Genomic DNA, 13,922 nt, shown 5'->3' with positions numbered 1-13,922 from the left:
AACCGCTCAAACCTCTTAGCTCTCCCTCTCCACTGCTGCACTAAAAACACACACACACCCATGTCAGCACCTTGCCTCGACTCCCCCCACCCTCCCCCCACGCCCGCTTCTGCTCTCTGAGTAATGTCTGTGTTTATTTTCTGAAAGAAGGTCACCCACTCTTTACTGTGTATATTAAGGGTGCCATGTTTCATTTGTTTAAACAGTCATATTCTCAACTCTGGTGTATGATGAGATGCCTGATAGGTTCGGGAGTCTGATGCCACTCTTTGATGATGATGAAGGTAGCAGCAGTGTGCATCTAGTGCTCTGGCACTGCAGCTTTGTCTCATGTCATAAAAGGTTGTTTGTCTGGGCGTTTTTTGGTTGTTTGTCACAATTTGTTAAATCAGTGTTTCTTCCTTCGTACACTGAGATTGTTTATGTGCGATGTGTTTACATGTGTCTGCTCCAGATAGGTCAGACCTCTCTGCTCACCACAGTGCCAGAACTGCTGAGGAACAGCACTGAGGGGAAACGTCACCAATTCTCACACGAACAATAGAACAGAAGTTTTGAATGAATGGATGTTTATCTTCCCAGCTGGATTACAGATCACAGGCAGTGCTGGAAGGAGCCCTGCTTCAGCAGCCCCTCAAGGAAGCACGGCATCTAACAGCATCCCTGTAAAGTTCCTCTTATATCTTCTGATCATTTAAATGCAACAAAACAAGGTGTTTGGGGATTCTGCTGCATATTACAGCGGTAAGGGTAGCTTTGTAGCCCTTCCAGCAGCGTATTTTTACCCTAAGTGTGCAACAATAATCCTACTCATAGATTTGTGCTTAGGCTGAACTTCCAGCTGAACCCCATCAAACAGTACAAAAACACAGTGAAAACCTTTGATGCAAAAGGGCTTGAAAACAAGATGATACGTGATTTCTGAGTCAGATTTTCTTGCATTATTGTTTATTATGGTGCCTGCTACATTCAGGAACGGCACTTTAAAGTATTGATAGCCTTAAACATTTAACCACAGTGTGTAATATAGGTGGATTTGAATCATTTGGTTCAAACATTTGACTCTTTAGTCCCTTCACTTCACCATTTGAATGCACTTCAGTCCATGCATCAGTCAGTGAACGCATCACTGTTAGCACTACAGTGAAACGTCTACAGTTCAGAAGTACGTTCAGTCAGTCGCTTGTTCAGCGAGTTTGTCAGTTCAATACAAAACTAGGTGTATACTGTTTATAAGGATAACAGCTCAGCAGCCAGACACAGCCGTCACAATTGACTGTTTCTGTAGGTTTTGGAGCTTTTTTGTGAGTTTTTAACCAAGAAGCAATCATCACTGAGCTGCCAGCAGTGCTTCAGTCACCAGTTAAGGGGAGCTGCTTTGGTCAGTGACAACAATAATCCCGTATAAATCAGTTCAGTTCTGTGTTGAATATGTGCTTGCACATATTCAACACCTCTAGTGCGTGGCATCCAGCGAATGGAAATATTTTGCTCAATCCAAAGGAGGCAGGAGGCTCCGGGCAGATCAGAGCACATTATCTGGGTTACAGCTTGATGATTTCCAGGATTTCGCAAATTCTGGAGAAATTGTTGAGAAATGTCATCTTTAAAAAATGTGCTCACGTCTCACGCACAGCTTCAAATAGAAAGTGAATGTAGAGATAAACACAAGTGGTGTTTTGGAAAAAGGCAGGACTTAGTGAAACCCCACCTTAACTCATGCTCACACCACAGTGACAGTACCAGAGCACATGCAAATGCTTATAGTTGTTATTATGATTATAGATGCTTTATAGCAGATTATGATGAACCTGCAGCACAGGCTGAACTATAGTTGGTTTATCATGAGCTCTCAGTAGCCTTCAGTGAGAGCTGCTGTCTTTCTTATGGATCTCTAAACTCACTGAGGAGAACTAGAAGATCTTGCTGTCTTTCTTTTTATGTTAACCATATTTGTCATATGAAGTCTTCACTAATTAAAATTAGCCTGCTTGCCAGAGTCAGGGGATGGTTCACTGATCAGGGGAGCTTCTTTCATCATGTCGGTGGCTTTATAAATGCTTTTCCAGCAATCGGCTCTAACATACACATCACCAGCAGCACTTTGGCCACCCAGGCTTCACTTTCCCTTCATCTCTCCCTCTCTCTCTCTCTTGCCCTCTTTCCTATACCTGCAGCTCTGCTCTGCAGTTTGACAAGGTTGTCATAAAAATACAATAATAAAATATTTAGTTGTGTCCTGGGTATCGTCCTGTAAAGCTACATGACTAAACATGAGATCATTTTTTCCAGACCCAGAAGTTTCCCCCCCCTTTTGGCTTATTTATTTTTCTGTGGTTTTGGGAGGTTGTGGCTGAAAGTCTGATGATATGCTGCGTGTGTTCCTCTTCTTACTCCTCCCCTCATTACCCCTCTCCACATTTCTGCTCTCCCCCCGATTTAAATGCAAAAGGTATGGGGAATGATAAAAAAAATATTTTCTTTTACATTAGCTTGTTGTTCCACTGTAAATCAGTGTGTTCACTTTCACATTTCTGTGTATGCGCATACGATTTGGACTCATTATTTCAATATTAGCTTTGTCTCTGCGGATGATGTTACTGTCATAATAGCTGCATAGTTAAGATTGTTGGTTTTTTTTTAAATTTTTTTAATCTTTTGTCCTTTCCCTGCCATGTTTCCTGAGTGCTTTGGGTGTAGGAGTACAGTTTGGTCTGAACGCTGTCTAGACGCCTATGAGCCTCCCATTACCTCCTGATTACACTGAGCCCTATTAATCTCACTGGGCTGGCTGGCCAGGGCAGAGTGCACGCTCACACACACACACACACACAAATACACCCAAAGTAAAAGTAGAGTAGAAGTAGACAGACACAGAAAATAACTCAAAAATGTAAAACTAAAAGAATGGAAAGAGACTTTTAAAATGCTCGGTATGGACAATGTGAATGTGTAAATATTTTCTAACATTTGGTGTATTATGTGTCACTCATCACATTTAGTTCTAGAGAAAAGCTTCAAATTTTACATGTGTTTCTTTCCTTCTCTTTGTATGTGTAAAATGCATTAAGGAAATATACTGCAGGTATGTGCTTTACAGATGCGGGGGTGGGAACCTTTTCAAAGCCTTAGCATGCATAAGAATAGAGATACAGCATCTAGTAAAACTGAATACTCTACATTTAAAATATGAAGTCAAGCAAAAAAGTACACTTTGTGATGTAGGTGCTATTGAGAATATAACAGATAACAGGGTCACCTTGCTGGCATTAGCAGAATTTGTAGACAAAATATTTAATGGAGTAAAAAAAAAAGAGATGAAACACAGCTTTGGTTGAATAGACAGGTATCAGTGTCTTCAATTAAAGATAAATGCCATTAAAATTGAAACAAGTTTAGTTGTGGAGTCCCTCAAAGCTCTTTGTTGGGCCCGAGGTTTTTTAAAATTTGTAAATAAATGATAGATGCACTGTGTCCAAATTTTTTACATTTATATAATTCACACATTACAATGAGAGTGGAAAAGGGATTGATAGCTGTAAGCAGATACTTTTGAGTAAAACAACATTAATCATTTTTATAGTGTTACTGATCCACTGAGCAATCTTATGACAAACAACAGATTTTGATACCTTTGGAAAGAGGCAGCCCAGCTTTTCCGGTGTTCAAGCTACGCTAAGACAATCAGCTCCTGGCTATAGCTTCATATTTAAGGCACCACGATGCTTCATCAGACCTGCTTGTAAACTGGTGGAAAAGCTTTGGGATCCTCCTCACAAACACCTTTCTTACATCAAATTCGGGGCGCTGTGTCCATTAATGTCTGTAACTTTCTAAAACCGACAATCTCACATTCACACTCACTTCCAGCAGTGATTAGCCAGCTGTCTGGAGATGAGTAAGTCCTTTTCTCTCTAGCTGTCTTTTTTCATTCTTTACACTACTACTTTCACTTTTCATTTTAACCAGGTGCAAAGTTATGAGCGCCTTCCAGGAGGGACTGTGTGAAAATGTTTGGTCTGCCCTCTGTCTGACTCTTTTCTACAGAAACCAAAAATGATGCAGCTGAAAGCTCAACTTAAGTGTTGATACCTGAGACTTCTTCTCCTTTACAGGATGTATTTTGCTAGGTTAGGCCTCTGTCCACCTGCTCAGTGACACAAACACGGAGATGGTCAAACCCTTCAGTGATCACTGGACTTCATTTAAGGTAATACAGTCTTTATTTTCTGATCTTCATTAACACGCTCACTGATGACTCCCTGAGGTATCTTACAAGATATCAGGTGTGTGAAATTGGACAAACACACACATAGACCCAAACACAATTCCCTTGGGCAAAATGGTGTCACAACAAACACCCGTCTGTCGTCTCCGGAGCTACTGAGGGCAGGACGGTGGGTGTCGGGTGCCATGGAAACAAACTAACTATGGGAATCCAACTCACCAACCAAAAGTACTGTTTACTTTTGGGGTTAATAGTGTGTGTGCATGTGCTCTTGCATACGTGTGAGTGGACATTGATCCCTTGGGAAAAGGGTTTAACGCTTGAGGCCGCCTGTGTGAGCACGGCCTATTCGCCTACCTGAGGAAGCATAAAAAACAGAGATTCAAAGCAGAAGTGCCAAAAATCTCTCAGAAATGCCTTTGAAAACGCCATAAAGGGATTTCATGGATGTCAGTAGGCCTGTGAGAGATGGGCTTTGATACGACTCAGCCCTGGCCTTGCCGTGTTGGAGGATATATGGCCGCAGTTGCGCGGCGCTGACTGGTGGAACACTTAAGGTTTTATGACCTGCTGCCATTTGGGGCTCTGGGATAGAGCAGAGTGCCGACCACATAACTAATTAGGCCTGGCCGACGGGGGTGTGCAAGGATGGGGATTTGCGGATTGTGGGTTTGTGGATGTGGTGTGTCTGCATGAGTGAATGAGCGAGTGAGCCAGTGAGTGTGTGGCACAGGTCGTCGTGTGTGTGTGTCCTGAACCTGGAGCCTTGCGTCAGGAGCCGTTTGTTCTCCATAAAGACTTCAGGGGCTCTTTCATGTAGGAGCCGCCAGGCCTGGAAACTTTGACAGAGGAGATAGGGAGACACAGCCAATCTACACACATATTAACACACACATGCACATCAGAAAGCGCTCCTTGAGAGGCAGCGAGAGGTGGATGAAGATGGTCTGGCCCGCTCAACAAAAACAACACTCCTCCTATTGTCTCATCTCTCTCGCTCGGCCTCTTCTTCTCTCCGACGTAGGATCATGAAGATAAACGACCGTGGCTAGATATGAGAGTCCAGTGGCAGGACGGGGGTGGGGTGTCAGAAGTGGAATGTGTGTGAACTGCACACCGCCTCCTATAAATCTGGGAGACAAGCAGGAGGAGGGAAAGCAGGATGGGGGAAGAGGGGGAGTCGGCGTGAGGGAGTGATAGGAGGAATGACAAGATAAATGAGTGGCGATAGAGGGAGGGGGCACAGGTGCAGGAGAGGTGCACGTGGGCCGGGGGTTGAACTGGGCATAAGCGTGATAAAGGCAGAAGGAGGTCGGGGGAGGACAAACGACAGTGAACCATTTAAAGTCCACTTGAACTTTTCAGATCACTGTTTTTCAACTAAGGTACAAGCGTTCTGCGAATTTGTACAGTTGAAACACGGATGCTGCTCAACTTAAGAGCATTCTGGGAAAACTGGGAGCAATTTGCAATATCTTGGAGATTAGAAGTACATTGGCTTGTTTGGAAAAATTTTACCCGGGGTTAATGTTCTTCAGCTGAAGGCCAAAATGTGGCTCACATGAGCTTTTAACAGATCATTTTGGGTGTGTGTTCTTCTGGAAACAGGCCCATTTCAATGAGTTATGCATTAAGAGCTCAAATCTTATAACTATGCCTTTCTAAGTAATTAATAAGTCATATATTACTGCTTTAAAGATTATTTATAATCCATTATGAAAAACAACTTTTGGGCTGATGGGTTGTAAAAGATCCTTTAGCAATAATGAAGATCGAAATGTTTGTAATTCATTAAAATTTAATACTTTAACATTTAGGGAATTACATGCTTTCTTGCAGACATTTAGATGAGAAGCTCGATCCTGCTCTCTCTCTCTGCAGAGCAAGTGAATAAATGTATTTCCCACAACTTTTCGTTTAATAAACATTTATTTCAATTTCAAACAAGCCTTCCAGTCTGCAGTCGTAAGAAATAATAAGTCACTATCAAAGGCTTTTAATTATAAAGCACAGATGTCTATGATCAGGTGTGACAGATGAAGATGAGCCACGTTAATTGCAGCTTCTTATCTGTCCTCTTTAGGCAGCTCCTGATAAGCTTCCCGACTCTTAGCACCTCACATCTTGAAACTCCCCACTCTAAGAGAGGGGGCAGGGGGTAAAGAAAACAGAAAAAGATCTTTAGGCTGTCTCTCAACACTTTATCACTTCACACCCACTGTTCAGCATAAAGGAGCTGGTTGTGGGAGAGAAGTGTCCATGAAAAACAACAAATCTTGGTATTAATAATCATTAATGGGATATTTTTCCTTTGTAGATTTCCAAAGGTTCTAAAAAGCTGTTCCTTTGTGTGTGATCAAGCATTTCAAAGGATTCTTAAAGAAAATGGAAGCGGGGTAAACATTTCAAAAATATAGAGCTCTTTAATTGGGATGAGAACTCACTATTAAATTTCCATTTCTGCTGGTTTTCAACTGAAGACAGACAACACACCTTCATGTAAAACTACCAACGCAACACTGAGGGAAAACAGTGAACCAGCACAAATGACTGAAGACTGGATGATGCATTTCAAGGATGCTGAGCGAATACTGCAAATATTTGGTAGTAAAAAAACGTTCTCCATCCGGTGCAGGTATCATTCAAGACAACTCTTTAAAAGACTGCACAGAGGCACAGGAGGCAAGAGATAAGAGAAGTTTCTTAAAGTGAGCTTGGCTGTCTCGGTTGTCTAACATTCCTTCTTTAGTATCCACACAGGAGAAAATGTACCGAAGTAGGTACAGAGACTTAATATCAGTTTGTTTTTTCCCATTTGGCTCCATAAATTCAAAGCTAAAACCTGGCCAATTTACTCGCAGCACCATGTTTTAACAGATGACATGTCAGGAGTGAAACCTGTGTTTTCATGTCCTGGTGTGGATGTATGAAGCAATTTTGCTCCCCCATCAGGCCGAATGAAGGAACTGCAATCCAACGAAGACCGATCTGGCAAATCTGCCTCTATCCTCTTGTGTTTTTCCCACAAGCTGCAAAATGTAACTGCAGAAAAGTTCCTTCTGCAAGTCTGACCCTCTCAGCAGAGCCCACCAGAACTCTTGCTTGCTAAATAATGCGTCTAACTGTTAAGGCACATCACTATTTTACTCAATTATTATAAACAATTAAACTGATTTCCAAACAGAAACAATCAATCTTTTTTTCAGGCAAACTGCTCAATGCCACTTTTCCTCTTCTTCTTGGACTTTGTTGGTTCAGGCTCTTCACTAAAACTAGATGTCACATCTGTACCAGTTTCATGTTTCCTCTTTTTGCTTGGCTTATCACTAAGGTAACCGCTGGAGTCACTGCCGTGGACCTCCGTGTGGGAGACCTCAACCTCTTCATCCTCTTCCTTCGGGTGTTTTTCTTTTTTCTTTTTCTTCTTCTTTTTCTCGCCAGCCTCGTTGCCATTTGCTTCATCTGTTGTTCCGTTCAGCTCTGGTGTGTTGCCATCCAGTTGGCAGCAAAGTGTGCTGCTGACCTCCATTTCTGCCTCCTCCTCTTTCATTTTGTCTTTCTTCTTTTTCTTCTTTTTCTTGGGGGTGTCAATAGAAGACTCATCTGTGGGTTCTGGATTTAGCTCTGGATTCAGTTCAGTTCCTGGTGGTCCTGGCTGGTCTGTGGTGATGCCGGACTCTGAGCTCTCCCCTATAGCCAGCAGCTCCTGCACCCTGAGACACACACAGACAAATGTTAATTTGTGTACTGTTTATATAGCTTTGTTTGTGATCCACAGCATAGTCCCTGTGTCTGCCTGGCATAACTAAAGCATATAAACAGCCAAGCTAACTTTAGCATTCGATCGATCATAAACTATATTCCTGTTCAGAAACCGGGTAACCTGACTGCTGACATTTCAACATGCATTACTTTTCTTGGCGAGGTCGTGGTATCTTTTTTCAGGGTGCAGTAGCTGAGATCTGGTGAACGACTGTAATTAAACTGTTGCTTCTCTGGAAAATTAACGTGCTGTCTGCGTGTAGGACATTACACAGAAAAGAAGAGGCGTGGGTGTTTTGACATGCCTCATGTGCTGTCGGCTACACTTTCTACTTTGAACTATGCTTTGCCACACACAGTTTGTAATTGTTGGACTGGCTCATGTTCGGTAGCTCAGTTCAACAGCAACATTTGAAGTGACAACAACTGAAAACAGTTTGCATCAAACACGCAGTCAAGCGCGGTCCTGCATCAAGGCCCACGGCTTCAAACTTGCCTGGTCCTGTCCAGTCGTCCTCTGATGAGCAGCACCCCGACAGTGTCAGCGTCGAGTGAAGTCACCTCAAACTCCAACTCTGCTCCGATTCTCGGCCCTGCATCCCGCCAGGTTTCCACGGACACCAAGTTGGGCTTGGGGATGCTGGCGTTGAAGCAACCGTGCACCAGGCAGCCCACATGGTTTACTCCAAGTTTATTCACCTTTCCCTGTGAATAGAATCACAGTAGAAATAACATGTATAAAAGTGGGCCAGAGGTAAAGCTTCTCTTAAAGTTTTCTTGGTTTACATGAGGCTGGCATTTTGCAAGCTATGCTGATTTGATTTTTTTTTTTTTTTTTTTTTACAAAAACCTGGTACCGTTTCCTTTTTTTTCCAGCAAAACGACCCAACCATGTTTCCACAAATCACATACAGTATATCACACTAATCATGTTGTCCTATGAATACTGAATCACATGAATGGACTGTACTGGATATCATTTTTCGTTAACACAGGGATTGTAAGACTTTTCCCCTGAGACCTGTTCAAGAAAATCACAGCAAGGCCAAGACACGCTACAAAACTGAGAAGCACTGTAAGCCACTCTCGATAACAGCATCTGCCGAGTGATGGAACTGTAAATCTCACCAGCACTTTCTGTCCTTTTTTGGGCTGGAAGACAATAAAGCTGGCCTCTATGTTCATGTGGATGTAGCCGCTGTCGTCGTAGATGTGTCCATGCTGGCCCACTATCCTGATGTTGTCATAAGCCAAAGGCACCCCCTTTAGACTGCAAGAGTCAAACAGATCAAGGTGAATTAGTTAGGCAGGAAGCCAAACAGTTTGATATAGAACAACATGATGTGAGACACATCTGACACAAAAGTGCAAATAATTGTATCAGAGAGCAGGTCTGTCTACTAGATGTCACCTTGTGCGTAATCAATTGGTTGATTAACAGAAACTAAGCACATTCAACTTTCTACTCGACTACATTTGCTGGACAGCTTCAGAAACAGTCAGCAGATTAAAGTTAAGATACATACAAAAAGGAATGATCAGACATTAAAAAATGCGTGCTGCAAACTAATAATGCAAACTTGTGCATAAACAGTAATGCATCAATGACAATAATCCAAAAAATATATTAAGTACTGACAGGGGCAAAAGCTGGCCAGAAACTACATACCTCAGACGGCTACATACACACAATACAGGCTTAATCTAGCATGATGTTAGAAATGGCTGAAATTGTTTTTTTTCCTGCTTGTGTGTGGACACTGATGGCGTCGTGTCCTGGCACAGCAGAAACGGCGACAAAGCTATAAAAGTCATGTCGAATAAAAGACAACAGCGTGTCGTTACCTCTGGGAGAACTTGAGCAGCTCAGCTCCCAGCTCTTCCTGTATACCTGTCTTCTTCTTGTTCAGGTACATGGGCGGCAGGCAGAGGTGTCTCCGGTGCGTGTTCATGACCAGACACGAGTACGGCGCTAACAACAGCTCGGAGGCGGCCGCGAACGACGGGATGGAGGACAGGACCGCGCCCGCGTCTCTGTCCGGTCCAGAGGACACTTCGGCCGGTGGGTCTGGAACACCGGCGGTGGAGACTTCGCCGGACATTTTCACATGTTTTGGGTCATCTTCAGCATGCTCGAGGTTCGCCATACTGTTTAGAAAGACCGGAAGAGTGAAGACAGGCGATTTCCGCTTTGAGGAAGGCGTCGCAGATTTTAAAGCATTAAAAACATTTGTTTATGCTGCCGCCTGCTGGCCAGGAGGTGGAACGGCAGTCCACAGTAATTTTTGACCACATAAATCACAGTCACATTTACACATAGACAATAATGCTGGAAAATAAATCCATTGAATAATTATTACGTTTTGTTTTTCTGTTGTGTATAAAAAATAAAGAAAGCAAACCCTTAATAGTAAGATTAAATATGTATAAAGTTGTCTAATGTATGTATGTGTATCAAAAGTTTTACATTAGTCCTGCAAACTGTCATCAGGAAAAATGCACCAAGTTCTTTGTGAACTTGTCATGATACATGAGTACTGGTCATCTGGTAGCAGTGTGAACAAATTGCATGATGGAAACTGTTCTTTTCAGAGGTTTATCTTCCTGGAATATGCTCCTCCTCATGCAAGCTATGCTGATTTGAATTTCAAAGGAACAACGCCAAGTCATTGGTACAGATATGTGGATGACACTTGGGTTAAAATCCAAAGCCAAGAAGTGCAAGCCTTCACAGAGAACATTAACTCAGTGGGCAAGAACATCAAATTCACTCGAGCGGATGTCAAGGGCATGAGTTTGCCTTTTTTGGACTGTGATGTCCACATTGGAGAGAACAGGCGCTTCCATATTGGGCATTACAGAAAACCTACTCACACAGACCAGTACCTCCTTTTTGACTCACATCACCCACTGGAACACAAACCAGGTGTTATCAGAACTCTCCAACACAGAGCTGATAATGTTCCAACCAGCCAACAGGCCAGAGACAAGGAACACAAACACCTGAGGGGGCCCTCAAAACCTGTGTTTACCCCAGCTGGTCTTTTGTGAAAAGTTCAGCCGCTTCCAGAAAGAACAGGGTGACAGAGGAAGAAAAGAGGGACAGACGGCATAACATCGTCATTCCATATGTGTCTGGTGTATCAGAGAAACTCAGGCGAATCTTCAACAAACACAACATCCCGGTACATTTCAAACCTGGGAATACTCTCAGACAAAGGCTGGTGCACCCCAAAGACCAGACACCTCACACTCAGAAGAACAATCTGGTGTATGTGGTCCAGTGCAGTGAGGAATGCACAGACTTAAATATTGGGGAAACCAAACAGCCACTGAGCAGACACATGGCACAACACAGGAACACAGAAACTCTAACCAAGACAGATGGTTTGAAAGAGGAGTAAGAGAAGCCATCTATGTCAAGGTTGAAAAACCATCTCTGAACAGAGGGGGAGGTCTGACACACCACCTATCTCCCATATACAATGCTGTCCTTTCATCTCTCCCAAAGAGATTCAAAGATTTAGCCTCTGAGGATAAACAACAAAGCCACTCACACATGGCTCAAGGAGCCCCCCAATGACAACAATGGGACACTAACAAGGCAAACGACTGTCATTGACACCCAAGGGTTGCACCCTACCCTGCCTTAATGGGGGGATCGTTTGCCTCACAATAGAGTGATACCATTCTTGGTTGTTGTTTTTTTTTTTTTGTGTGTGTGTGTGTGTGTGTGTGGGGGGGGGGGGGGGGGGGGGGGGGGGGGGGGCAAAACGTCTTCTAAGACAAACTGACGAGGTCCAGTTACGAACGATTGAATGCCCTAAAGCTCCTCATCAACATAAGACAGATCAAAAACTGATTTTCTTTCAAAAAGTCCCTAAAGCATAACTTCATGAATTGTGCATAGATGTTATTTTGATATCGCTCTTTTGGAACCCTTTTGCTCATTTTTATTTTGCTTAATTATTTTTTGCAGTGCTTGTTTTTGTGCGGACCCCAGGAAGACTAATGACTAGCTTTGTGGAAGCTAATAAGGATCCGAATAATGATCAATAAAAGCCCTGTAATCGTTAAATTATTAACACATAAACATGTTGTGTCATTCAAAATTTGTGACACCTTGTAATAAGACATTTTTCTTTACCTTAAATTGCATGTAAAATCTTAATTTACAATGTGACATGTCACTGCATTTAAATATTGTATGTTACTGTAGTAAAGAAAGTCTCCCAAACTCTCAAATGATTTGTGCCAGTGCCTCAGAATTGTATTTACTCACCATATAATTAGCACAGATAAAGTCAGTGTCACCACCCAAATCATTGCGTTTCCTCATCAACATGCCCTTTGTTATGCAAACTGAAAGGCGTGTGCTGACAAGCCCAGCAAGGATACTGTAAAGCTGTTCATCTCTCTCATTGATTCTGTGTCCTGTTCTTACCTGCAATCACACATTAAGATCGTTAGGGTGACCTGAGGTGTCAATTAATGCAACTAGTGCACCTGCACACACATACACAAACACACGCACGCGTACACAGACACCTGCACAGAATAATACACTTGAACACGCAAGCACGCACACACACAGACTAATCTAGTGTTACTGTTTCCTGACAGAGCAGCGCCACAGGAGGTCACATGATTCAGCATTTCACATACACAAACACACACACGCACACACACACACACACACACACAGTGCTGGGGCACCATGGCGCACTCCTGTCTGTTGTCACGGTGATAAATAGTGACGTTGGTTTCTTAGTCAGCAAGAGCTCTCAGCGGCTTCTGCTGCTGTGGGTCCTGGTTAACACAAACACACACCCATGCGCACACGCACACGCACACACACACACACACACACATACAGTCATGTTTCCATCACTTTTTACATAGACTTACATTCATTTAATGGAGACTTGCCCTAACCATAACCATGACCACTACCTACCTAAGACTAATCTTAGACTAAGCCTAACCTAATCCTAACCTTAACACAAGTCGAATTCCTGAAACATAGATATAGCTACTGCGTGTGCTTCATGATTTACATTATGGGTGCTTGCATTTTGTCCGCATAAGGAGGCGAGTCCCCATAATGTGACCATGTCAACAGATTTATGCTCCCACAATGTCAGTAATACACACACACACACACACACACACACACACATATACACACACACTGTGTGTTGCTCTCTGGAGAAGGTGCGCACCATAATGAGGTATTGAGCAGCGTGATGTTGTCAGAGCAATTGTATATCTTCATTCGAGGTCACAGCTGTGTATCTGTGTGTGGGCACACAAGTGAGTGTATGTGATGCTGGTTTTCATCATTCATGTCTCTGATTTTGCTTTGTGAAGTGCTTCATATTTACAAGTTTGAGAGGTGCCATGAAACAGATTTACTTCATCGCTTAACTTTACGACCAGCGTGTGAACCTCGAGCAGAGCCAAAGGCACCACTGTGTTTAACTGCAGTTCCAAGGGAATTGACTGGATTTTAAGACTTGCTCCACAACGACTATGTTGACCGTGTGCTGTGCAGGTTGCAAACAATATTGTACGCTTGGTTTTTTAGTTTATTGAAAGATAAATGTTTAGTGCTTCGATTAAAATGCTGCTTGGTGGCTACCAGCTGACTAATACTGTACACACAAAAGTCCGAATCTGCGTATTTTGGGATCATAAGACCATATTCATCTTTCTGCTCGCTGTGTGTGTGTGCATGTGCAAATGAATCTCTCAAACATTACTGCAATGCAAACAATACACTGAAAGAATCCATGCAACATAGAACTGTCACTCATATTTGTCATACTTTAATTGAATTCACTTTTATAAGAAGCATTTATAAAAATATGTTTGATTTATAGGTACAGCTACACTCCTGATATACAAGCGTGGATCTGCAGTACAGTACGTT

General features: G+C 42.8%; 1 protein-coding gene across 1 annotated transcript; it reads right to left on the bottom strand.

Annotated features, from left to right (window-relative positions):
• Positions 1-6,627: 6,627 nt before the first annotated feature.
• Positions 6,628-10,150, bottom strand: polr1f (RNA polymerase I subunit F). Its single transcript, XM_041955569.1, has 4 exons — positions 9,836-10,150; positions 9,119-9,260; positions 8,487-8,695; positions 6,628-7,941 (listed from the first exon to the last, which is right to left on the bottom strand). The coding sequence occupies exons 1-4, from the start codon at positions 10,135-10,137 to the stop codon at positions 7,431-7,433; spliced, it is 1,164 nt and encodes a 387-aa protein (XP_041811503.1). The 5' UTR covers positions 10,138-10,150; the 3' UTR covers positions 6,628-7,430.
• Positions 10,151-13,922: the final 3,772 nt, after the last annotated feature.

This window comes from Chelmon rostratus, chromosome 16 (assembly GCF_017976325.1).
Source record: "Chelmon rostratus isolate fCheRos1 chromosome 16, fCheRos1.pri, whole genome shotgun sequence".
NCBI lineage: Eukaryota > Metazoa > Chordata > Actinopteri > Chaetodontiformes > Chaetodontidae > Chelmon > Chelmon rostratus.
The sequence above is the reverse complement of the archived record's forward strand: the minus strand, read 5'-3'. Positions and strand labels throughout refer to the sequence as shown.